General features: G+C 43.4%; 1 protein-coding gene across 13 annotated transcripts in view; it reads left to right on the top strand.

Annotated features, from left to right (window-relative positions):
• The window catches only part of IQSEC1 (IQ motif and Sec7 domain ArfGEF 1), a 691123-nt gene that overhangs the window by 412197 nt on the left and 253273 nt on the right, over positions 1-25653 (top strand). For 2 of the 13 annotated variants that reach the window (XM_086939006.1, XM_086938990.1), the window contains exon 1: positions 2730-3129. The exons of 6 other annotated variants lie outside the window; for them this stretch is intronic. In XM_086939006.1, coding sequence (XP_086795132.1) covers positions 2918-3129 — 212 coding nt within the window. In that variant the 5' untranslated portion in view covers positions 2730-2917. Of the gene's footprint in view, positions 1-2729; positions 3130-25653 lie in introns of those variants that run through there. 5 more of the 13 variants (XM_086938988.1, XM_086939004.1, XM_086938991.1 and 2 more) reach the window with 3 other exon arrangements.

Here is a 25653-nt window from a genome sequence, read left to right as displayed (position 1 = left end):
GGCCAATGGTTTGTCTACACACATGAATAGAATTGTTAAATCTTGTGTCGAACGAGCAGTGGTTATAAGAACATCTATCAAAGATGTACTTGGCGTGACTTGGTAGGCTCATCGCAATACTAAAGATTGTGTAACTAATAAATCTCCCCCCTCATGGCTGAGAGGAAGGCTTGCCAATGCCAAGCGTAATCCAGATTAGCTGAAAAGCTGTTGGACAGTGAATGGACATCCAAGGGGCAGCGAGAGTGGTAGTCAGTTCAAGTGGAGAAGCTATCAAGACAAACAATAATAGGTAATGTGTCAGATGTGGTAGGTTGGTGATTCACTTTTGGTGAGGAAGCATGGTATGATATGGAAGGCAAGATCTACATTTGTGGGACCTTTTATCATTGTAAGGAAGAAAGGAGGAATGTAGTGGTTCTGAATAATGGAGAAGTGTAGAGTATGTTCTGATTGGGGAGAACTTCATTTGATGGCGAGCTAGCAAGCTCTAGTGGTGAGAGCATTACAATGATGAATCATAGACTTACCCATCAAAAGGCGTTGAGGCGGCCTGCATGGTGGAAGACGCATTGTGGAGCCATGGTTTGGTTCCTGTTCTGAATACCATTAGCATTAACTCTACACAAATGTTCTTTGTATTATCTTGTTTTACTTTACCTCTACTCTGATGGCATTACTTATCATTGGAAGTTCTTATTCTTCCTTGTTTCAGTTTGCTATATGCTGCTGTAGTTATTATTTCCTCAGGTTGTTCTTGTTGAGAAATGTGGGTATGTCTTCTGGCTGTATATTCCAACAGTTTTTCCTACATCATGTATGTCATCCTGCTGTAATTGGAATGTTAGGGATGCCAACAGTCTATCAAGGGGTATGGCTTCCAAGATTTGACAGATGGATGTGAGCTGCTCTGGAAATGGTCAGTAGTCTGTATGTCTCTGCTTAAGTATTATATATCTAATAGAGCCTCCCTAGACTGCCATTTGTCTGTGCTGAAAAAACATGTTACAAATACTTTTCTTGCAAATAATTATAAACCTATCAATGAAAATGCAAACCTTCAACATAGCTGGCACTTCGAACATTAAGGTCCTGGTTTTAAGTGGCTAAGACTTTGGAGTGGTGTGGAATTTAATGTTCCAGGTAATTAGCAGGTGTATTAAGGTCCTCACCCTTCTTGAAATTCTGGCAGGTCCAACCTGCCAGCATTTAAAATGGAATAGTGTATGGTATGTATTGTGACATCTGGATTTTGGTGCAGCAGGTGCCAAAATATGTGTGTTATTCACCAAAACCTCAGACTAGGCGCATCGCATTGCATCTGACACATTCTAAAACACTGTGAGTCAGATTTTATTGAGTGCAATAAATGTCACCTTCCGTCCAACCCACTCATAAACAGGGCCTAGATGGTTGGATTGCAATAATGTCCAACACAAGAAAAAAAATGCAGCAGGCATATAATTTATATAAACACCTCAGCACATAGGGCACAAGTCGGGGGCGGACGCAGGTTGACGTGGACCCTTCCAATAATTTGAGAGGGGACTCTGATCTTTACCTGAGGCTGAAGGAGGCTTAGAGATGACACCTGGTGGCTAAAGACACACAGATGATGGAAAAAATGCAGAGCAAATCTAACATTCCCCCCCGGTCAATAAATCTGGGTTAAATCCATTCTTTTGCTCACCCTGCCACCCCAGTTGAGACCCAGCCATTTGCAAATTAGTCTTGACCATGTTCCTCAAGGGAACAGCCCAGACGGAACTGCCAAGCCAAGTCCTCCCTGGACCGGAAACAAGCATCCTGGGATCGGTTTTGGGGTTTCACCCTTCATCAGTCAGGCTAGCTTGAATCCAGTGACACAGTGAGCCCAGGACCCACCTCTGGGCATATCCGGCACACTAGTGGCTCAGCACTGCAGCTGTTTACTTTTACAAAAGTGATTTTAAATTCCTTTCTCCCTGGCAACATCCTCTTTATTTGTGAGAGGCATAGTAGAGGTTGCATTTAAATCTCTTATCGAATACCATTAATCACATTAATCACGCCATTAACCCTTCTATCACCTAATAACCTGCAACTGCGGCGCTTTTGTACTTTAAAGCTGAATAAAGAACAGCAGCAGACAACAAGCATGCATCGATGGCACGTTTGACTGTTCATAAAAACACACCAAGCACATTTTGTTTACCCTATTATTGCAGTTTAAAGATGTGATAACAAGTTGCAAATTTCTGTTTAAAAATGGTGCCCCTATCAGCCATTTCCCAGCTCACCAATATGTTGAAAATAGGATTGTGATTTAAAAAACTAGAACGAGTCCCAAAAAATATTTTCCCATTTCTGTGTATAACTTGTTAAATAGATACGTTCCATTTTAAGGACGGAATATTAGACAGCATAACATTACTTACTATGACGTCACTTCCTGTGATGTCATTGTGAATGCCATATGCCAATTATTCAACCAACTTTTTTTAAAAAAGGACCTGTGCTCGGCCAGCTAATATCATCATCACACGAGACTAACTTTTAAGTTAGCCGCACGAGGCTGCGGTCATTTTGACATGTGTCATCTCTCACAGGGTGTTACTCTAATCCAATTAAATCCCGGATGACTAACATGATGATATTCGCTTGGCCAGCAGTCAGAAACTGAATTCAGATTAGGGAATACCTCTAGGTCACCTGCTGTTCGGCAGCGGCCAGGGTTAGTTCGGTAAGCCCACATTCTGCCTCTCTCTCGCTCCCTCGGAGCGGACAACTGACCTTGCTGTAAGGTTGTTTAACAGCTGCAGTCACCATAGAGATGGAGCATTGCTCGGGTTACACCGGCTAGGGAGGCTGCTGCTGCCGCTGCTGCGCCGCGCAAGCCAGAGTCGGCCCATCCTAGCGTCGCTAGGTAAATGTGCTGATGTGCACAGAACAGCACATCCGTCAGCCGCGAGCGGTGGCGCGCGCTCACTCGCCCTGCTCGGTCCTGCCGCTGCTGCTGCTGCCGGACACGCAGCCCACGGAGCCCTCGGCTGACACTTCTGCGACAGCGGCAGCCCCTGCAAAGGGCCAGCGCGGGCCCTGCGCCTTGGATGTGACTGGCTCGTGGCCTGCAGCCCATTGCAGTCGGAGGTAGGTGGCTGACGCGGCGCGCGCACCGGAGGAACTTACCGCAGGCAGCCCGGGCATCTTCCGGAGATGGGCCGTGACGAGCCGCATTGTAGCCTTGAATCAGCTGAGGATGCGTGAAATCTCCCCTGGTTGTGTAATCGCTGGACGGCAGCCGGGGAGCGCGGGGCAGCGCATTCTAACCTAGATGCTGGTTATTGTTGTTGTTTTGTAATCTGACGCGAGGCTAAAGTGCTCTACAGATTTGAAGAGTACAGTACGTCCCGCTTTGGACCACTTTTGCCCTAAAATAGCGCCCAGAAGCCCAAAGTAGAAGGATGAAGCGCATAACGTGAGTACATATGCTATATTGCAGTTGTTTTTTTCCTCTCATAATTGTAATGAGTTCCGACCCTGAAGTAAACATACCTGTCATTAGACCTGATGGAGGGAGCTATAGATTGCCGGCATTGATTTTCGCCCCTTGGACTGGGCCGCTGATTTGCATTTTGTCAATTAAACATACCTCCCCTGCGCAAAGACTCCCGGGGAGTTTGCATTGATGCTTGAAATTGTTTTCCATGATATTAATGTTTTATCGTCGCATCTAATTTTTTGTAAATGGTTGTCGGCCGCAGCCGCAGCGCTCGGTGCACCCTCCGGTGCAGGAAAGGTTAAACCTCCATATAAAACAGATTCAATCAGTGGCTCGTAGATGGGCAGAGCTCGGGAGATGTGGCCATGTTGCGTATCATTGTGGTTTGTAGATTCTGTGCTTGCTGATAGCGAGAAGAAATGGCGATGCTATACATTTAGACTTTATATGTTTTTATTTAGGGTCTTTTATATAGCACCGACATGTCACTTATTGGTTGCTACTAAAGAGCACTATAACATAAACATACGTATTTGTAAAGCACATGTTCACCGCGAAGGGTATCTTGGAGCTGAATAACATATCTTTAGTGTTAGCCAACTCAATGGTCACATTTTATAGACCTCAGAAGGACCCACCAGGTTTGAACCTGTGACCATGAGGTCAAACACAGGCCCCTCGAAGGACGTAGTAGTCCACTAAGCCACCAGACCCTGCTATAAGAATTGTAATCAAGGTAACAGACTAAGTAATACAGGATATACCAGATCAGCAATGCAAAAAGAATAAAGCAGTAACATAGGAACTATTCTGCATAGATCTCACTGAATAACATCACGAGGAGCAGGTGCACTTGGAAAGGTGTTGATCTGCAAGAGGGGTGTCCAGTATTGGTCCTGGAGAGCATGTGCTGCGCCCCATTTTCGCATAGTCGTATTTACATCCAAACTCACCTGGACCTGCATTGGACAACCCATAGCTGTGACATTTTGAATAGCATTTATGTATCATGCATCTGCTTGCAGACTGGATTGAAGGCAAGGGTAAAGTATGAGTCTTACTCAGATAATCAGCATGCAGAAATTAAGGTTTTGAGCATGCACAATTAGTGAAAGTGTGCCATTTCATTCAGACAATGCTGTTGTAGCTAAAGCTCTTGTACATTTCAGAGTTGCTCATAAAATGGTTGGAGGGCTCAATTGATTTAATTTAATGGTGATTGCATGCGTTAATACTATGTACAGATTGTTTTCAGAGCCATTCTTCTCTAGGCTGCCATTTTTATTGTGTATGGATGCATAGAGACATTCTCATCAAATACAATACTGGATTGTAATTGCCTATTTAGCTAGAGATCCAGAACCCTTTGTGGCTCTGAAGTTTTGAACTACTAATCCTAGTAACAAAAGGGTATTTGGAGAGATGGACACAACAGTGTACAGTTTAAAAGCACAGACATCTCAAAATGGATTGCAGACATTTGTTAAATATGTAAACGCAGCTGCATGCTGTGACCGTGTAGAACACGTGTAGGTAAAAATACCTAGCACTTTATTTAATGCACCTAGTTTGACAAGGCAGTATCGATGCACATTTATACGATGCTCCTGTTTAATCATGCCTTTTAACCTTGTGCACCGTGTCATACCAGCACATCAGCATGACCTAAGAAACTCCTACAGGCTGCTGCACTGCTTGAGCCAATGCCTGTCTCTATCAGCCTGTGCAGTAGCAAAGCAGCAGAAACCCCTCAAATTATTTTCTTCATGTATCTCTGATATTATAAACAGCTAAAAAAAAATCACTATGAGACGTATGCTGCCGCATGAGGGTGTAGTCAGAGTAGAGGTCAGGTCCTTCGTATTACAGTTAGTTCACTGGTAGTAGAAATGGATTCTCAGTGACCGTGACAGAATTACTTTACACATTGGTTAAGGGCATGGTATCGACGAGGACCTTGTACTCCTCACAAAAGTCAAAGCTAGAATCTCAGTTGACCACGCCTGTCACCCTTCCCACACTACTGGCTGACCTCCGCTGGCCACCAAATGAAGGTGTGTGGGTAAGTTGGACACATGAAGAATATATGCTCCCCACTCTACCCACACGGTTCGCCATGCTCTTCTTCGAGTTTGTTGAAATAAGCATATAGGATGTCTGGGGGGGGGGGGGTTATTTTGATTAGAGTTGTGATAAACCTTAGACCATTAATTCCAAAGTTTTTAAGCTTTATTTCGCTTACTTTTTGATATTTCAACAAAGACATTCATAAATCAATACAGCATGTCTTTTCAAAGAAACAACACATTAGTAAATCGCACATTTCAAAAACGTTTGAAATAGAACTATATACAACATTTATTTAGTGCCCAAAAAGTTTTTGTGAGAAAAAATAATATATGGAACGTTTTTGCAAACAAATAATAACAAATCAATAATCACAAGAAAAACATCAATAACTTGTGTTCCAGTGTGAAATTAAAGAAGTCCGACATTCATATTAACACCAGACAGACAGTTACTCATTTTCGAAACCTGTCCTGCCTGTGAGAGGATGGGGATACCTAACCTACTGGTGGATGTTGTCAGAAACTGTTGAGAGAAATATTATTTAACATTCCTCATGACACACCCCATCAACAGTCCCCCATACTCAAAGCCAAAGCGTTTCGAATCCCTAACAAATCAGGAATTCTCTTCAGGACTTGGACTTGGTATTTTGGCTCCTAATTGTGGTAGCATTTAGAGGATATAGAGCACGAGGAAAACTTGAAAATGGGGGTGATAAATTACACTGCAGGTCTTGCATGGTCTTGTGGGACATACGTAGGGTTTCACAATTAGAGAGAAATTACTCTGGGTATGGTATTTTACTATAATCATAGTATAGCACCTGGTAGCAATGATATAATTTGAGGTGTCATCAGTGATGTTATAAATGATGTCATAGAACATGTGATGTAATATGTGAGGTCATACGCAGTGCATGTCGAGGGTGCACGTTAAAGTTAGCTCTGCTGAATGTAACTGGTGAATTTCTGTGTTTTTTACATTCAAAACGTTAATGTTGTCACTGACATATTCACCTAAATATAACAATACTTTAATCTTTGTATTTTTTAGTGAATATCTATGGTTTTAAAATAAAACAAAAACAGATATGTTTATCACACCTAACCATACCCTTACTTTAACCTTTGTTTTCTTTTCAGTGAATTTCTAGGTTTTTTTCAATGTTAAGTAATCTTTTATTATACGTAAAACCAACTCTACACTGTGCACAGCCAGCGAGAGGGTTGTCGCAGGGTCTGGCCTGTGGTCAGGCCCTGCAGCAAACCCCTGACAGGCATCCAACCCCACACTTTGCACTGCCTTTGGCCATGCACAGCAGAGGGTTGATAACTGGGTCTGGACCCCTTCCCAGGGCTGTACCGGCCTCATGTGGCCCTGGGGCCCCATCCACTAGGGCCATATTTAAAGAGATGACTAAAGGCTCGGAGTGGGGGCCGCATGGCTCCCCCCTTTAAAGTTGAATTGCGGCCCTGGGGGATTGGTTCCCTAGGGACTTTTCAGTGCTAAAGGACGGGCCCCCTCCATATAAAAATACATTGGGCCGTGGGGATGGGGTATCCTGAGTGATGGGGCCGCGCATACCTCCTCCCATAACCATTAAAGTGGGCCCTGTGGAATGGGGTCCCCAGGGCAGAAATCCCCTCGGGGAAAGGGGGCTGCATGGCCCGCTCCCCGTAAAGAATGCATTAGGCCCCAAGGATGGGGTCCATGGGCTGAATACGGCTTTGGGAGGGGTGCAGTGTGCCCCCTCCCCTTAAATCATAAACTCAGCCATGGGGAATGGGGCCCCTGGGGCCCTCGTATAGGAGGGTGGTGCAATGGTGGTTTGACCGCCCTAGTTGTAATTGGGCGGTTGGAAGACCTCCACCACCAGACTCATAATCAGACCCTAAGATCTAGCTTCCTGCCAAATTTGGTGTAGTTACATTCAGCAGTTTTCGTAATAGTGCTTCTTAAAGAAGGCTATGGCAAATGCATGGGGATTTTGCGTTTTGCGACACCCCTGTTTTCTTGGATCACCCCGAAACTTTCCATGCACAACCTAGTAAAAAAAACAGAACTTTTTTGAAAAGTGTTGGGGTGATTCATCAAACAGGGTCAACGTTTTTAGCAACACAAAAGCACATTTCCTACAGAAATGCTGACCGTACTATATTCACCCAGTGGCACCAGTGGTAAAGTGCATGTGCTTCTCCCCTAAGCATGATGACATTGGTCTATACCTGATGGGCATATTTATTGTACTGGTAAGTCCCTTGTAAAGTGGTGTACCATATACCCAGGGCCTGTACTTCAAATACTACTAGTGGGTTGTAGCACTGATTGCGCCACTCACAGAAGTAGCCTTTCAAACCTGCCTCAGGCCTGCCAGTGCAGTGCCTGTGTTTGCAGTTTACTGCCACACCAACTTGGCATTTAAAACCAAGCCTTAAACTCCCCTTTTATTACGTAAAGTCACCCCAATCTAGGCTCTAAGTAACCCTAAAGGCAGGGTGTTATGTAAATTAAAGGTAGAACATGTAGCCTTCTGTTTTGCATGTCCTGATAGTGACAAACAGCCTATTTCTTTTTTCACTACTGTGAGGCCTACTCCTCTCATAAGCTAGCATTGGGAATTCCTTAATACACTTTTAATCTATAATTCTTGGTCAGAGAGGAGTAACTTTTTCATGTGCATCATATGTTTGAAATGGTAATGATAAATCCTCCTTACTGAATTTAACAATACTGCTTTAAAAATGCCACTTTTAGAAAGTGGACATTTCTCTGCACTAACTGCTCTATGTCCCTGACAGACTGTCTCCAATACACGTCTGGGGTTGGTAACAGTTACACTTTTTGCATTTCCTCGAGACAGCCACAACGCAGGAATGATTGGTGTATCTGAGTACCCATCTGCATTCTGATGGCCTTGCCTGGGCAGGATGGAAAGGAGAGGCTAACACTTCACTTGAATAGGCTGTGTCCTGTCCCCACAAAAAGGACTGATTACCCCCCACAGATAGCCTGGCAGACAGGACTGGGATGAAAGGGGTCCCAGTGCACTTCAGATGGCTGCTTTGAAGTCACCCCCCCCCATATCAAAGGCATTTTTGGGTATAAATACTGGGTTTCTGATCCCCACAAATCAGACACTACTGGCTTGTACTGAAGCTCTGCCAGAAGAACTACTGTGCTGCTAAAAAGACTCAACTGGATTGCTGATCTGGAAGGCCTGATTTTCTGTTTCTTGCCCTGCTACCTGCTGATCTCTGACTGCTGGTGGATGGATGGACTGTGCCTTTATTCCAAGTGATCTCCCCCCCCTGCTGCCGGGGCCTGTAGAGCACATTTCCAGGGCTGTTGTGGTTGTGCTCGCAAAGCCTTGCCGCACAGCCTCTTGGAACCGACACCGGACGATGCAAAGTCTCACTGCACAGCCTCTCACAATCGATTTCGGATGAGGCAAAGCCTCGCCGCACAGCTTCTCGGAACCGACACCGGACAACGCAAAGCCTAGTCACGCAGACTGCACCCCAGGATCCAAGGTACTTTGTTCAGTGGGCACAAGTGGGTCTCTATAACCGGCAGGCCCATGCTCCATCGCAGTCGGCCTGAACATGTGACTTTGTCTTGGTCCGATGCAACTAGATAACCCCCATTGGTCTTTTTGCTTCTAAGCACAAGAACTCTCTACTTATTGGAAGTTTGTCATTTTGGTCTTGTGTTCAGAATATAATAATCTATTTTCTGAAACATGTATGGAGTCTTCTTGTAGTGTAGTTATTGTGTTAAAGTGTGTGTGTGTGTTGCACACATTCTTTACTCATTGCTTCTTTGGATAAGCCTGACTGCTCTGTGCTAAGCTATCAGAGGGTGAGCACCGGCTATCTCTTAGTATGTACTTAGCTTACCCTGACCGGAGTGGAGGTTCCTTCCTGGCTTGGGTGTATACCTAAGCCAACCCGGAATCTGGGTGGATGGGTGCTCAAGAATGTTTGATTCCATTTTTTGTCAGGAGATCTGAATTCCTCCTCAAGTAGTATGGCCCAGTGGATCATTAAACGTACATTGTGACTTTCTGTGTCTCAGAGTTCCCTAGAATTACTCCTCTGTCTCTTAACCTGGGGAAACAGCTTTGCACTGTCTCCTCCACTGGCTGCACTGAGCTTCTAACATAGACCAGTAGAGTTGAGTAGCGAGGAATTTAGGCAACATCCAATCTGGCCGCTTACAGTTACCCAGCATTCTCGTTATTTCACTCCATACTCCAAAAAACGCAAATAAACATAACAATGTGGATAAAGTCTACACCTTCACATGTACATAGCAATATAGATAGCTGCTGCACATGTTTCAGTTAATTAATAAATAAACATACCAAATAAATTCACTTATTACTTTACCCTGAACATGGAAGTTTCCAAATTAAAGTGACTGCACTTAGACCTTCCGCATGGGTCTCTTTTGTGGTTTTATCCATTTTCTGTCTTGCCTTTGTATTATTCTATTGATCTTAGAAGTGGTTGGACTACTTACAATTATATTGTGAAAACCCACAATCAGCTCTGTCAGTGCACCTAAATCCAATCTTGATCTGCAGCATCCTTGTTATACCAGCGCTGTAATACAGACACAGTGGTACCTCTACCCTATAGCACTTGCTGTTCCACCACAGGAAACAACTAACAGGATTACTAAAGCAAATCAGTTCCAACTTACTGCAATCCCTATCAGTACAGAACTGGATTCATCAGCCAGCACTACTATGGTCCCTCGTCTTGCTTTGTAGCATATTTTGGCCTCATCAAGCCATAAGCGCTTGTATTAGTGGTGATCCATGCTCTCATATGTCATCAGATTGAGCTGTCATAGCATCTTTACATAATTGCACGTCTCACAATGTTTAAAAAAAAAAATTCAGCAGCTACACAACATTTGGAAAAAAACATTGGCAAGGCCAGTTGGTCGAAAAGGTTTATTGGTTTTCCCAATGCTTGTTTTTTATGTACAGTATTCCCCAGGATTAGGCACACCTAATTATTTTGTTCTGTTGTGTATCTTTACATGTGCATGGCCATCAAACACTTACTAATTTTTTTTTTTAACTATCCAACTGGGACGTTACTATCATAGCTCATATACAGAACACCAACGATCACGTGCCTAATCCTGACAAAACAGTTTAAAAAAAAAACCACACTGGATTGGGCTCTGCCTACTTGGAAGCAGGGGCGGCTCCTCCATTAGGGCGGAGGAGCGCCGCCCCACTGCTTTCTTGCAGTGCGAGAAGCAGAAACATAAAAAGTAAAACTACCTGTTTATGTTACTGCTTCTTGCACTGCGAGAAAGAAGAAGGGTGTGCCTGGTTGGAGGCGGCCGGGTGGGCGCGTCTTTTGGAGTCCAGGGGAGGAGTGGCTTGCCCATTCGGAGTGCGACCAAACCATTCATATGCATTCTGCATTTTCTCCATGTAGGCTGCATGGAGAAAATCTCCTCCCCATAGACGCCTGTGGGTTCGGCGTCCCAGCCAATCACAAGGTGGTAATGGCAGCGTTGTGATTGGCTGAGGGGAGGGGAGGGAGGTGCCTGCTTCCTGTTCAGCAAAATGCGGGACCAGGCCGGAGCTGAGAGGGTCAGTTTATTATTTATTTTTTTCATTCAATAGCGTTTCTCCCTTAAACCAGGCACAGTACAACAGTTTTTTAATGCATCAACCAGCGGGACTAATTAACACATGCCCACTTCTTTTTGGGTAGTACAGTGAGAGAAACACAGTTTAGAGTATCTCCTTACAAACTGCTATCAAATAAAAAAAAACTTAAAAACACAAAAGGCTTGCTATTTTTTCTCTGTACGTCAGACTCAGTTCATGCCAATGTCTCCCCCCCAACTCTTTCCAGCACCAAAGATAAGCATGTGAGCCCACCCATGAAGCTGCACTACACAGGCAGCACCCAAAAGCTTGCCGTCCAATTCCAAAGTCTGAAATAAAAGCAACATAAATTAATCCTCACGTTGCCACAAAAATAGGACGAGTATTTCTACAATGGAAGTACATATTGCATAGGCGCTGGTAAAGAGCGTCCGACACAGCACAACTCATCTTGTGCTCATCACAGTTCATTGTGGTTTGAGGCTCTAAACACTAGCCTTGCAGCACAACTGGACTTATGTTCTACATGCTGAGTGTGAAATAGCCAACCCCTTATTCACGGTGGGCAGGTGTTTACCCCCTGAGGACAGGCTAGAGAGTTCAGCATCCATCATGATTGTGGGGTCCCCTCCAAGGACAGATGTAGGGTCCAGAGATAAACTGCCTCATGCAACACCATGAATCCCCAGCACAATTTTGTGACAGAATGTTGACCATCTCCTATTGCGATCTGCTATTTTTCCAACTCCCGAGTGGGGACTTTGCCCAATTAAATGGTCCAAAAATTGGATGGTCCAAACCGGTTACCATCTGCCCCCTTGTAAAACAGGAAGCCACCCATTTACTTTAAATACTTTCAAAGTTATTATACTATAATAATATATTCCAGTTTAAGAAATAACATTATGCGCCGAGTATGTATAAAACAACATTATATCGCATTTCACCTTTTTGAGCATGCATTGAAAGGTGATGCCTGATCTCACTATATGGAGCCGACCATACTTCACAGCTTCGGTCATCTCGAACGGTCCCAGATTTTCTCCTTTTTCTTAAGGACAACTCCTTCACTGAGCATTGACCTCCCTACACTCACGCACATGTCCATCCTGCTTCTCCAAGCATCTGGAATCAATGTATTCCTCCACTTACTTAGGATATCTCTTTGCACCAGCATCAAGCCAAGGGTGTACAATGCTTTTTGTGTTTTGTTAGTTCAGTATCACCCCCACATCCTGAGGATAGCTACTTATGCATTAAAACTGATCTAGGTCTTAAAGACAGCCAGCAGCTCTGAATGTATAGTACTCCAAAAAGTATGGATGGCGTTACACCCCCATGTTGTGTGGGAGAAAGATCCTCACCTTTAACTACACTCAATGTGTATGTATGAGTGTATATGATATTTCTATAGCAAACTTTGTCAAATAGGCAACAGAGCACTCTATATAGTCAAACACAAGCATAAAGTCAGCGTGTAAGAGAAAGGTGGTTGGTGGATGGTTAATGTATTATGATGTACAAAAACATTGGTTCATCTATCTGGCCCAGTCAAATAATTTAGATCTCTGTAGAATATTTAACTTATTAAGCCTTACGTCAGTTTAGATGACTACCTGCAAGGATTGTGTTGACGCCTCTTCTGATCCTGCAAATTTGATTGGGCCTGGGTCTACCAACCATCTCTCCTTCAAGTCTTGTGTTGGACCAGTCATATTGCAAATAACTGCACTGCAAATCCTATACAATCAGAGGTCAAAGCAGACAGGATCTGAGGGGCATGACGTGCTCATACTTTTTTAAATTGACAAAAACAGTTTCCATACTCTATGTTAAAAGGCAACCATCCTGTGACGGATATTTGAGTTGCCTCAGCTAAAGTGCAGAGAAGAGAGTCTCCTGTGGTTTGAAGCAGTGGGAGGGACATTCAGCTGAATAAGCAAGAGGCCTTCTTGCGAGGGTATCTGCTGCCTGAAAGAAATGTAAATGTGCACATTTAGTTACTCTGAAATGTAAAGGCTGCTTGGATGCACAGTTAGCTTTAATTGATAAAGTCACTTGAAGAGTATTTTTGGGGGAGGTATTGTAAGGTAAGGTGACCTGATGAGCTGTGGAGTGAGTGCTTTAAATTTACAGTTACAATTTTTTTTGCTCTAGGTACAGTCTGCACATTTCTCAGATCTATATTTTGAAAGCACTTTTTTAATCTTAACCTAGATCTTTTTGTGCAGCCTGTCTTATACTGTGTGTAATGCAAGTTTAAAATAATGACTTACATATTCAAGGCATTTTCTGTCACAGCTGGGACCTCTAACACTTAAAACACAGAAGTGACTTTTCCCCACTGCACCAACTAGAATTCAATTATGTGGCTCTCTGGTTACAAGTAATATCTGTGGTGATTGTATCAACTCATAGAGTTTACAAAACATAAAATAGCCCATCTCTCACTGATTAGTTTAATTAGCAATTTCTTTAAATTTAAGGTGTGTGTTATTTTACATGCAATTACTTGAAGATGAAAGACCAACAAAATAGTTACAGAACATTTTTTTAGCCATGCCTTTGATCATGCCCCCCCCCCCCCCTCTCCCCCCTGCTCGCTGACCCCATCCTCGTTGTACTTAGGACCACAGTTCCCATAAAAATAAAAAATAAACAGTTCCACTACTGTATACATTGCCCCCACTTCTATTTTTTCCAAAAAACTACCCATTTTGAATGGGCTTGTGCACATGAACAGGGCTCCTTCTTTGATACAAAAGTGTTGCCCTATACTCTAAAATGCAAAGGGTGCTCTTTGTGCAGGAATCACACTTTTCTCCAGAATCATACTATATTGAACTATTAACTGAATAAGTAGTGGCACCACTAGTCCCAGATCTATATACCATTTACCACCAAAACCATAAAACCCCGTAGCTATACTCCCCCACCCGAAAAATTAGAAAATAGGGAAAGACCTATTGGCTTTGGTCTTTTGGACCAGTTTATTTGGTGCTCTGACTAGGAGAGAGGTGCATATTATTGGCGAAATGAACTGACGTTGACCCTTATGCGTGGTTAAGAATTCAACGTGAAACGCCACCCCGTGGCGAACCCGAGTAGTATGGCAGAGAAAACAAACATAATACCTAGCAGCATGCTTCTGTGAGCTTTGGCACTGTCAACCCCGAGAAGAAAGCGAGCATTCCTCCGCGAAGAGCGCGTGGCCGGTTATGTAAACAGCTCTCAGTGGAAGGCCGCGTCAGGAAGTGACGCAGGACGAAACCACGCTGGCGTTTAATTGTTTGCACGTTTCGTCTTCGCGTGGAGAGAGAAAACAATGCTGCGATGACATCATCTGACCTGCAGCTCCACAGCCCCTGCAGAGCCGCGAGCATCAGGCTCACTGCGGAGGTGACATGTCTGGAAGGGAGTCAGCCAGTCGGAGCATTGGCAGCACTCGGACAGCAAAAGAGAGGGCGGCAGAGAGAGATCTGGATCATCTCATTTTGTAATATCCGACTTAAAGAAAGGGGCCCAGTCTGAAGGAAAAATCGGGCAGGGAAACGACTGCAAGCCCAGCTTAAAAAAAAAGCGAAATCCAAGTTTAGAGTACAACATATTCCTTTCATAGGAGCACCAAGGAAATTTTCCAAGATCCCTTACAAATGCTTAAAAGTACAGTGTTTGTATGGGGGACACTGATGATGGTTTGGTTACTTTTGATAGCTTTCATGTGTTATGGTGCTTATTTCTGTTTTAAACCCAACAACCAGTCTGCATGCCAAGGGCGGGAATAATGCACCGCAGATGTCCGTTAAACAGCAGCGGGTACACAACGGGCCTTATCACAGAACAATCCCCTGTGCGAGCCACCATGTTCATCATTCACCTAACACTGCGGATCAGAGTACTCAGAGGTCGTATAAGAGGTACAGTGCCACCAGAAATCCAATAGAGCAACACAGATTCGGATAGACACGCGGACCCAATTTCTTTGTGCTTTTTTATTTATTCAATTTTCTGCCCTGCATCCCATGACGCGTTTCGGTCCGACCTGGACCTTGATCACATGACCTATATATATATCTTCAAGGTACGTAGATGTGGAGTCAAGAATAGTAAATACGTACTTACGTATATGCACTTCCCTTTCTGATATTGTAGTCCTCGATATTTTGCCACAGTATTGTGGGGACACTATATTTTTGCTGTCGATAAGTCGACATACAACCGTTCATATCACCAAACACACTAGAGTTGATGAGAAGAATGCCTGTAAATAATTTAAGTCACTGGCAATTGCTCGGGGTAGCATCGCAATCAATTGATTTTTGCCCACTGTGCCAATCTAATCAGAGGCCTACTGTAAGCATATCAGTACTGACCCTTCTTTGTATGGGAACTGTACATCCACACCTGCCAGGTAAGACCTCATCCAAAAGGAAACACTCGGAGCTCCAGACCCGGACTGGACTCGGCCTTGTAGGTCTTGTCAATAAGGTATGACTGGGATCCTAGGGCATAGCGAGCAAAGTGCCCACATCCGGGCATACCTTAGGCCACTTAAAGCATTACATCAAATACACAAAGGTGATGGGAGGAATCTGTGCAATGTTCTAAACCACAGGCAATTGCTGCTAGTATCAGACCCAACATTTTTCTCCATCTATGCCATTCTAGACTAAGGCCTTCCTTATAGAAACCTGTAACATTTCTTTTTAAAAGCAGCCCATATTCTTAGAAGAGATAGTTGTTGCTTAACAAATTTTTCCTTTTAGGAAGAAATTGAGGGATCAGAGAGTGTTCCTCTAGATAAATTCCTGATCACCCTGAGGTCACAACGTCATTCACAAAGGGGACAATTTATCCATTGCGAATCAGCCACCACTTAACTCAGGGATTGGTAAATGGTCAATGGTTTGTGACCAGAACCCTAAATACATCCATTTTTTAATCACAAATAGGAGGGAACTTCCCTTTCACATTCCATCCTATTTGTAATTTGGAAAGGGATGCTAAAACACTTTTACAAAATTTTTCCAACTCATTAAAGGATGTTTGTACAATGTGAAAAGCCCTTATGCAGTCGCAAACCGTGTGTTTTTGCAAGTCACAGGGACCACAACTGCAAAAGAGATTTTACATCTAGCGGATTGACTTTAGTGACAAGTTTCAACGGCCAGTCCTGTCTTGGGCCAAGAGGAAACCTAAATGTTTTAGTGACATTACAGCAATATTTGTTACAAGGAAAATGAAATACTATTAGAAAAGTAATTCAATTTTATATATTTTTACCAGTAGGCCATTTGACAGCCTTGTCCTGGGCACTGGTTTAGCATCTAGAGCACATTTCCTCTTTTACAGTTGGTGATACAATGAATTGTAAAGAAAAGGACAAACGCAAATTCTCAATTTGTTTCTATGGATTACATGCCTTTCAGAGATCCGAAGGTATACCCTTCTGTATGTATGACATATATAGGAATGTTTAAAATAGAGCTTATTAGCCCCCATGGTCTTTTGTTAAGCTTCTGTGATTTGGCAATCAAAAGTATGTTGAGAGCAACTGATATTTTAGCTATGTGTCCGTCGTAACAGAGTTTTGGAAAAACTGAGAGGGAGGCAATTGCAGAGAAACTGATGGTTCCCACTGAAATGATAAAGTATCAGCATATGAGAGTCAAATCACGTCAATTTACTAGCCTCTTCCATAACAACAAAAGCATAAAAAATACAAGGGAGTTGATATTATTATGAAGCTTTCCAGATGGCTCGGTAGTGCTCATACAATGGCCCTGCGGAAGACAGACTCTTGGTCATATTACAGAATAATTTGTATTGATCAATCCTTGGTAAATGCCAGTCAACTCAAGGTGATTTCTAATGCGTCTGCAAGATCAGACACGAGAGAAAAAGCCCAAGATATTCACTAACTGCTGCTCTGTTCCTTTCAAGTGCGTCCTTGTCAGTTAAGGAATGTCCTTAAAAGTGCTTCATTGGGCTTCCCGAGTCTTTACTTGACTGGGACTGAAACAACAATATAAAACCCCACTCATGATCCTTCCTCTCAAAGAAACTGTTGCCTGTCACTCAGTTTCCCGTTCAGTGAAATCCTTCACCGTCTGTTTTTCAATTGTTTACCTTTCTTTTCCACCATTCACAGCCTGCAAAATACTGTTCAGACAGGCTTCCAAGCTTTTCACCCTTCGGAAACGGTCCTCTCTCACGAGGTCTACGTCATCACCTCTTCCCTCTCATCTATCCTCGTACTCCTTGATGTCTCTGCAGTGTTTGATGCTGTAGACCACATCCTTCACATCCAGTTGAGCACACATTTTCCCTCTCTTGGGTCTCTCTGCTTTTCATGTTGGCATTGACAACTATCCACAATGCTCAGTCTTGGATGGAGACACAGTGACATTGTCTCCTCCTTTTGATTCTCTAGCCTCTTTATGTGAACGATACCCAAATAGTTTACTCTTTTCGGACTTTCATCCATCAACTCCATTTGCAGAATTCTGACTTTCTCACCACTATCCACCAAAGTATGGCTGTCTGTTCACGCATGCTGACCACAACTAAAACAAAGAGAATTTACTTCCCAGCCACTAGTGCACCTGCCTCTCCTCCCAACCCTATCCATTTTATCCGGACACTCTGATCCCAACAGCATTACCCCATTGTCTCTGCCTACCCTGCACCCCTACATGTGTCTGGAATCTTTCATATTTGCCGTGGCCCAGGGGGCCGCATATTCTGTGATCTAGTAAGTCAATATTTTGTTGCTTTGTATAACTATGGGAATTTTGTTAGTGTTCACAACAAACCTTAGATTCACTCTCATACTCGTGTGTTATTCATCATTGTGCTCAGTGGGCAATGTTGCAAATGTACGCATGGTTTTGGGGTAGATGGTCATGGAAGAAGCTATTAGATACGATTCGGTCACATTTATGGAATATCATAACCCATTGTCTGTCCCATAGTATGGATTTTGTGAGAAGAGAATCATCACAGAAACCTTTGGGATCAAGGTCTTGTTTTACATTTTCTGGAATGGACTGTTATTTCTGCTTTTGTGCTGTGTTCTGTAAAGGTTTGCAGTAGCCTATCAGCATTCAGAGATGAAATAGAATTAAGAATGTTACAGGTGCATAATTGTGCATTCTCTTTAATCCTTGGCAGTGTGACAGTGGCCTGTCACAGCTCTCGGTGGGGAGGATGCATGGGATATAGAGGGAATTCAAACTGTCGTGTTGCAAATTCCATCTGAATACTGCTCGGCTGTGAACCCTGAGTCGGATGAATTCATCCTGATTTAAAGGCACTCGTCAAAAAAGAGTAAAAGGATCAAAGGTAGCAGTTGGAGGAAAAAAGTGCCAATTATTCTGTTTGGCTGGTATTTATGCTGCTGCGAGTGCGGAATGGGGCTGCGCTCCCATGATGTAAGCTGTCACCCCCCAAGAACAGAGTGCTTCAGCTAGGGAGATAATAAAGTTGCTTCAGGATGAAAAGGAGTAAAATATAGCCGAGTTTTGTAAAACATTATTGCCTTCGTTTTGATCATTGCCAAAATATATATGTGGCTTTCCATTGGGAGGTGTGAAATGAAAATAACAAGGAAGTCTGCGGCGGCCATTTTGATAGGAAGTGCGTTGAAGGGGTAGGACAGCAATGTACTGGTCTTAATGGCAATTTGTGAATGAACATATGTAGGTATCTCTTTATATAGCAACACACAGTAGGGTAGTTTTTGGTTACTTTGAAGGCATTTAACCAAATCCCAGCTTTCCCCAGTAATGGCTTAATACAGTCTAACATCCATCTAATGGTGGCCATTGTCAAAAGAATAATAGAGCAAGTCTCACCCAGTAAAATTCATGGTGGCATAGCCATGATCAATGATAGAAGAAGCACAGTAAGTTAACCAAATATTACATTCTGGGAAAGATAAACATGTTTAAGGTCTGACTCAGTATTATTTGGCACACCAGTAAAATGAAAAATTTGAGTTAGTCAAGAACTCTTGCCGAAAATGATCAATAGAACTTGACTTAAATAGGGCCTCAGAGACAACAGAAGCCTGTCCTCCATTTAAAATTTAAGGAACATTTGCGATGTCTCGCACCATCACAAAATGATCCACATTCACTTCCGAATTGAAGCTGTTGGTAATCGCCCTCAAGAGAAGGGTGGCAGTGTAGATTAGCTTCTATACTGTTGTAAATACACTGATACTCAGGTTAAAGGTACTGTGGTATAGCTGGTCTGAGTTTATTCCTCAGTGGCACCCCATAACACTCTGCCCTTGAGAGTACAAGGAATATGAAGCTGCCAGAATCACTCTGCTTCCTGTCAGATGCCACCAGAAGGTGGTGCCCCAACAAACCAATCCCAAGTGCTCCTTAACGACATTGGAGATTACATGGCTTCAAATAACCTCACCCTTGAGGAAAATTAAGTACCAGTTAGAATGGAACTCTGGACTCCAGACATATATTTTTAGTTGCAATTAAGCTTACTGATGTACTGAGAATGGGCATTATGCTTGAATTTAATCCACTGGCTGAAGACGGCTGGAATGCCAGAAACCGGTCCCCGGAAGCTTGTTTCCGGTCCAGGGAAGACATGGCTTGGCAGTTCGGGCTGGACTATTCCAATGAGGCACAGGGTCAGACTGATTTGCATATAGCCATGTCTGAACTGGGGTGGCAGAGTGGGCTATAGAACGGTGATGGATTAAACCCAGATCTTTTGACTGGGTGTGAGTGTTTGATTGATTCAGATGCTCCGTCCATCACCACCCCCTTTTGTACCGCTGAATTTAATCCGCAGCATTAAAAAAACAGCCAATAAAGGCAGGCGGCGTGCTATATATTTTTCCTTTTCCCTCTGATCCTCTGATGCTTTGCTCAAGCAAGCCTGGTTTTACAACATTTACCTCCACTGGAAATCCCCCGACTTCCAGCCAGTAAATAGATTTATTATGTCCAAGTCACAGTGAATGCTCTGCTTGAGAATGACAACATCTAAGCTCCCAGAGAAGTATATGGGCAGTCTTATAGCCATTGGCCATTGTTCCCTTCCGTCTACATTCCTTTAAAAAAATGTGATCTAGTATAGTTTCTGCTTACCAAGAGCTTGGTCTAGTAGCACTTTTTTCTTGTCCGTCAGTTGGAGGCCAGTGTCCTTGTGCTGTCAGGCGAAGTCTAGATGATTGGTTGGAAGAGTGTGGTTGAGCCCTGTGTTGGTGCCTGGGATAGTGTTGATGGATTTTGTTTGCAGATATGTGTGTGTCAAGCAGACAGTGAGGATAACCAAATACTTTCACATGTCCCCTCCTGATAATCCTGCACATGTTCCAGTTTCATAGTGTGTGCTCACTGTGGGTGGCTAATCAAAGAGTTTGATTTGGTAGATAGGTAGTTCAGTGGGATTCTAGATGTTTGGTTTAACCCCTAATTATGTCAAACTGTGATCTGATATTAAGCGCATGGCTAAAAACGATGACAATAACACTGAATCATTCATGGCGGTTCAATTTAGGCCCGTCCTCCCAACCTATTTTCAGATCCAACCAGATTTTCAGCATATCCACTTCTGATAAAGTTACAGACAAGGAATGTAAATGTAGTCAGTGGTTATCCTGAAAATCTGGCTTGGCCTTCCTGGACTTACGATGGGCGTCTGTGACATACGTGCCTATGGCCACCATCTTGTACATGGTTTTAAATGTCTGCTTTTCATATCCATGCATTGCCCCCTCTGTTAAACATTTTGATGGTTTTTGTGAAAATGAATGTAAATCAGTGACATTTGCTTTAGTGAGTTAATCAAATGCATGATGTGGAGGTACTGTTTAAGGTTCCTTGTCAACGCAGGTTAAATTTTTTGGGAATGTTGAGCTACAATCATGTCCTCTTGTATACTGTGTGCACAAAAGTTGCCTTAGGTATTGTGTGGCTTTGCAAACGTGCTCATTCCTTTTACAGCTGAGCGGATTGTACAAATGGAGGGAGGTAATCTCTTAACCAGATTGTCGTACATTGAAAGGAAATCCCTCGGTTAGCATCAGTATGAGGGTTGGGAGGTGTTTCTTCAACTGGATGATCTATGGGACAACAGGGATACTACACTTCTTCGGAGTGCGTGTTAATGTAAAGTGAGACACCCCTTTGGGAAGGAGGGTCCAGATGCAGGATAAGAGCAGGGGCTGAAATGACCATTCAAGGCACAGGAAAACATCTGGCCAGCTGGGGGACTGCGGGATTCCTTCAGGACCAGATAGCTTTCAAAGTTCAACAGCTTATCCAGCCCACAAACTAGTTATGAGAGAGCAGCACACACTCTTTTGTAATAAACACACACACACACCTTGCGCTGCAGATAGATAGTATAGTACTCAATTGACCCCATATCGGTGTGACTTTAACTTAGTCCTATTTTGCTACTACGCTTCGACTTGATGGCTGCGTCTTCTAATGAACAAAGGAAAAATACAAGTTCCAGCAGGCATCACGCGATTTTATGAAAAAAAGAGGCGAGATGAAATATCACTCACGTGACAATATAATAGCTGTTGATAAAGCACTTAGGGATTGTGTTCGAATTATTCAAAATCTTCCCTTTAAAAATACAGACCAGATTAATTTCTTGTAGTCAATGATTTTGGAAAATTGTGTTGTAAAAGGGGGATAGATTTGGAAAAATCATAGTCCACATCCATGACATATTATTTAAATGGTTGCAGGTTGCCAAAGAGGTGGATGATTGTTGCAGCACGCTATTTTCAAAAGCACTGTTGCATGGAATACATTCTAAATCCTTTGGCACTTGAGCAAATTAAACAATGTTCTAGCAAGACAAAAACATTACTGTCTCTTAAAGAGATGACAGTGAGAGGAACATTATTTTTCGGGGGCCCATTTCAATGTAATTTCTGTCTTTTCTCTTCTCGTTTGAAGTATCAGACTGGCAGTAATGGTCAGTAATTGTTGAAATTACAGTGAAATGACAGGCGCATTTCTTACATGTAATGATTTAGGGCCATCCACTGCTGGAGTCAGGTTTTAACCAGCCTGAAAGTAGACATGTTTTTTGACAACCCATATATCGCAGAGGAGCCACATTTGTTTATTGTCTTATAAAACATGTAAATTGACTGAAGGATTCCAGAAATATGTCCCACCAGTGGTCTATCAATTGTAGAACTAATCAAATAGACAATGAGAACTGGACAGTTATGCCGGCTGTTTAGCATAATGCCCACAATGCATCATCCGCGACTCTAGCTGCTGCATCAGCACAAAGGGCTGTTTTAGTGTATTTCACCGGCTGTTTAATGAGATCAGCCGTTTGAAGGACAGCGTCGAGCGAGATGGTGGCAAATATCATCCCACCAATAAAGAATAAAGCCCTAACTTTGCAGCTTCGATGGCTCAGTTTATGCCTGGCTCTGTTCAGTTCACTGTTGCATCTTCCAACTTGTCTTACATCATTTGCATTTGTTTAGCGCTTACTGTCATAATCATAGTGGATTTTCTACTTGGTTTTCCTTTTGTACAGATCTTGCAAGGCAATCAGTTGACTGTCTGTTGGTTTTTGCCATTAGGTTGCAGTGGCGGCTGCCTCGAAACGGGGGTAAAAAAAAAAGAAAATAAACTTACCTGTGAACACCACCGCCACCTCTTCTCTGTCCTCTTCTCTTGGCACTGGTAGCACAGAACTAAAGCACCTAGGCTCCCAGACTCTTCCAGCCTATCACAATGCTGCGTTACAGCAGTGTTGTGATTGGCTTGAGCGACGTGGTTCGGCGCTCAGAGAGGGGCGTGACTGGGAAGCTGTGCATGTTCTCCACCCAGGCTTTGCATTACAGCTGGTGGAGAGGGTGGAAAATATACAAAGTGCACATGACGGTTAGGCCGGCCCAAGAGAACCCGCCAAACCGTCATGCGCGCTTAGGGAGTGCAAACCACTCCTCCCTCTGCTCTGGCCTGGCCAGCCCAGCCCACCCCACCCCCAACCTGACTCCGAGTCCGCACTGAAAAAAAAATGATAATAACATCATGTTAATATAATTTTATTTGAACTATTTTGCACTGCTCAAGGAGCAGTGGGACAACGCTCCTCCGCCCTAGTGGAGGAGCCAACACTGTTTGGTTGTGTGTGGTTAGCAAAGTTCAGTATTTAATTTAGAACTGGTTTCAGTTGATTAGTTGGGCAATACTTTATATCCGATCTTGCCGCCATTACTTGACCTAAACATTTTTCACAATGTCTATAAAATTAAACAAAAATCTCTTCATAGTGCTAAGAAATTCCTATGTGCCATGTTATATACAAGATCTCCTCAGTGCAAGTGCGACCTTTGTGTATTGTCTATATGTTCAGAATTAGTGCAATCCAGTTCTAACTAGCCATTGGTTGGACAAGGAAACTCGAAGACAGTATGGACTACTGGGTAGGAGGGATCAGGGAGTCAATAGAACACTCGCTTTGATTTGCAAGACCTTTCGTGATCACGAAATCAGGGTTCAAATGTATATGGTCTGTGTAAAAATGAAAGGTGTAGGAGACCAAGACTAGAGTCTGCTGGTGCTCGTTCTTTCCTACATCAGCCTCTTCTACCACTAGGAAGGGATAAAGATGTGCCTTGGTGCACACCGTCCAGATGTACATTTTGTGTTTGCAGGAGTACCATGAAACAACTTCAAGGCGGCAGTCAAACAGAAACAAACATAAGTAGAGCACAAACTACAAAAACAGAAATTGTGCCTTCATCAACATTAAAAACAACACACAGCCGACCCAAAACAGTAAAATCCCTTAAATCCGTGAGATAAGAAACCTTAACTGCTTAGATTCTGAACCCCCTGAAGGGGGACAGCTTTTGTCTTCTAACCACCGGTGTCGCGGTTGTCCCAGTCCCTCTGAGGATAAGGATAATTACGCACTTATATAGCGCACGACTACCCGTAGGCATCTCGGTGCTTGTACGAATACCGCCGAGGAACCCTTCCTGGCCTTTCCCTGTGGGGAGCCCACTCCTGGGCACCCCCAAGGTGAAGTCAGGCATCCTCAGCGTTGTTGGGGCCGTTGTAGAGATTAAGCAAGCTATTGCCCAGAGGTGCAGAGTGGGGCTCATGATCAGAATAGGCACCGAGGCGAGAATTATCAGGTCCGAGGAAATTGAGCCCGAGAACCGCCGAGGCGGGAATTGAACCCTGGTCCCGGCCAGACTCCTGCATCAGGGTCTGCCGCTCTAACCATTGAGCCACACTTCTCTACCTCTACCTGAGGAGAGGTAGGACAGGAGAGATGAGTCAACAGACCAGAGGGTGGCTCTATATCAAGTGGCCATCGGACGACTGAACTTTACAGACTATGGTACTATTGTGTGTATAAGATAAGGGCATTAAAGTTCAAACTAAGTTAACCCTCGAGCCTGGGACACTGTTCTTGAGAAAATGGAAGAAAGAGTAAAAGAGTGAGAGATGAGGAGATACTGAGAAAAGTGAACACTGAAGACAATCAGAGAAGAGAGACCGAAAGAGAAAGTGAGGCCACCAATGTATTTGAGAATGAAAACAGCACTCGAAAAGGAAATGGAGAGAGGGCATAAAAGGATGACAGCAGAAGAACATGTGAGAACGAAGGGAATGAGGGAGACGATTGCTGAGAAAATAAAAGAAGCATTAAAGAAATACAAGGTGACAGATGCAGAGACAAAAGAGTGAGGGGATATAACGGACCAATAAAGCATTAAGCCTGCAATGTATCATGGAATGATGGCTTGAATCGAAGGACACATCTACAAACTGCGGAGCTTATTTGAGATTTGTTTTGGTGTCAAAGTCCAACGAAAGTGATAATATAAACTCCGAAAGAAAGACACCCCTCTCACCGTAGGTCGCTGTCCTCAAACAAACGCTGTTCTATCCAGCACGCTGACTATTTAATGCTCACTTCTCTGATTCGCAGTATAAACGAGCAAACTCTTACTGCAGACTGCAGCTACAAGACAGCCCTCTAGGGTGCAGCACTGGTCTTGGGGAAGCAGTATTCTTCACTGATACCTAGCCAGTCTGCACTGAGACCAGAGAATGAACTGTGCCCTGATGTGTAACTGTCTTCATATTATAAATGTTATGCAGCGCTTGTAACCTCTGATGAAGAATTGAAGCGCTTTGTAGGCGAGTAGCAGACTACTGTGGAACCCAAGATTAATTGTTAATCGGTTAGTTATTTTTTTTTCTCTTCTGCATGAGTTGTGTTATGTGTGTGCTCTTGATTTCATACGTGTTTAGTAGAGTTTGGCGTAGGGATAGAATGACAGGAATGGATTTGAAAATGACTGGGAATACCGTGTAACATTCAGTGTGCCAACTTCATATATTGTAGTGTCAAGCGTTTTCTTGTTCTCTGTTGTAAACCGTAAACACTTCTGAGAATCAAGGTGTTCCATTCTTTCTCATTG

Source organism: Lissotriton vulgaris, chromosome 9 (assembly GCF_964263255.1).
Source record: "Lissotriton vulgaris chromosome 9, aLisVul1.2, whole genome shotgun sequence".
NCBI classification, from domain to species: domain Eukaryota; kingdom Metazoa; phylum Chordata; class Amphibia; order Caudata; family Salamandridae; genus Lissotriton; species Lissotriton vulgaris.
This window is presented reverse-complemented; position numbering and strand designations above follow the sequence as displayed.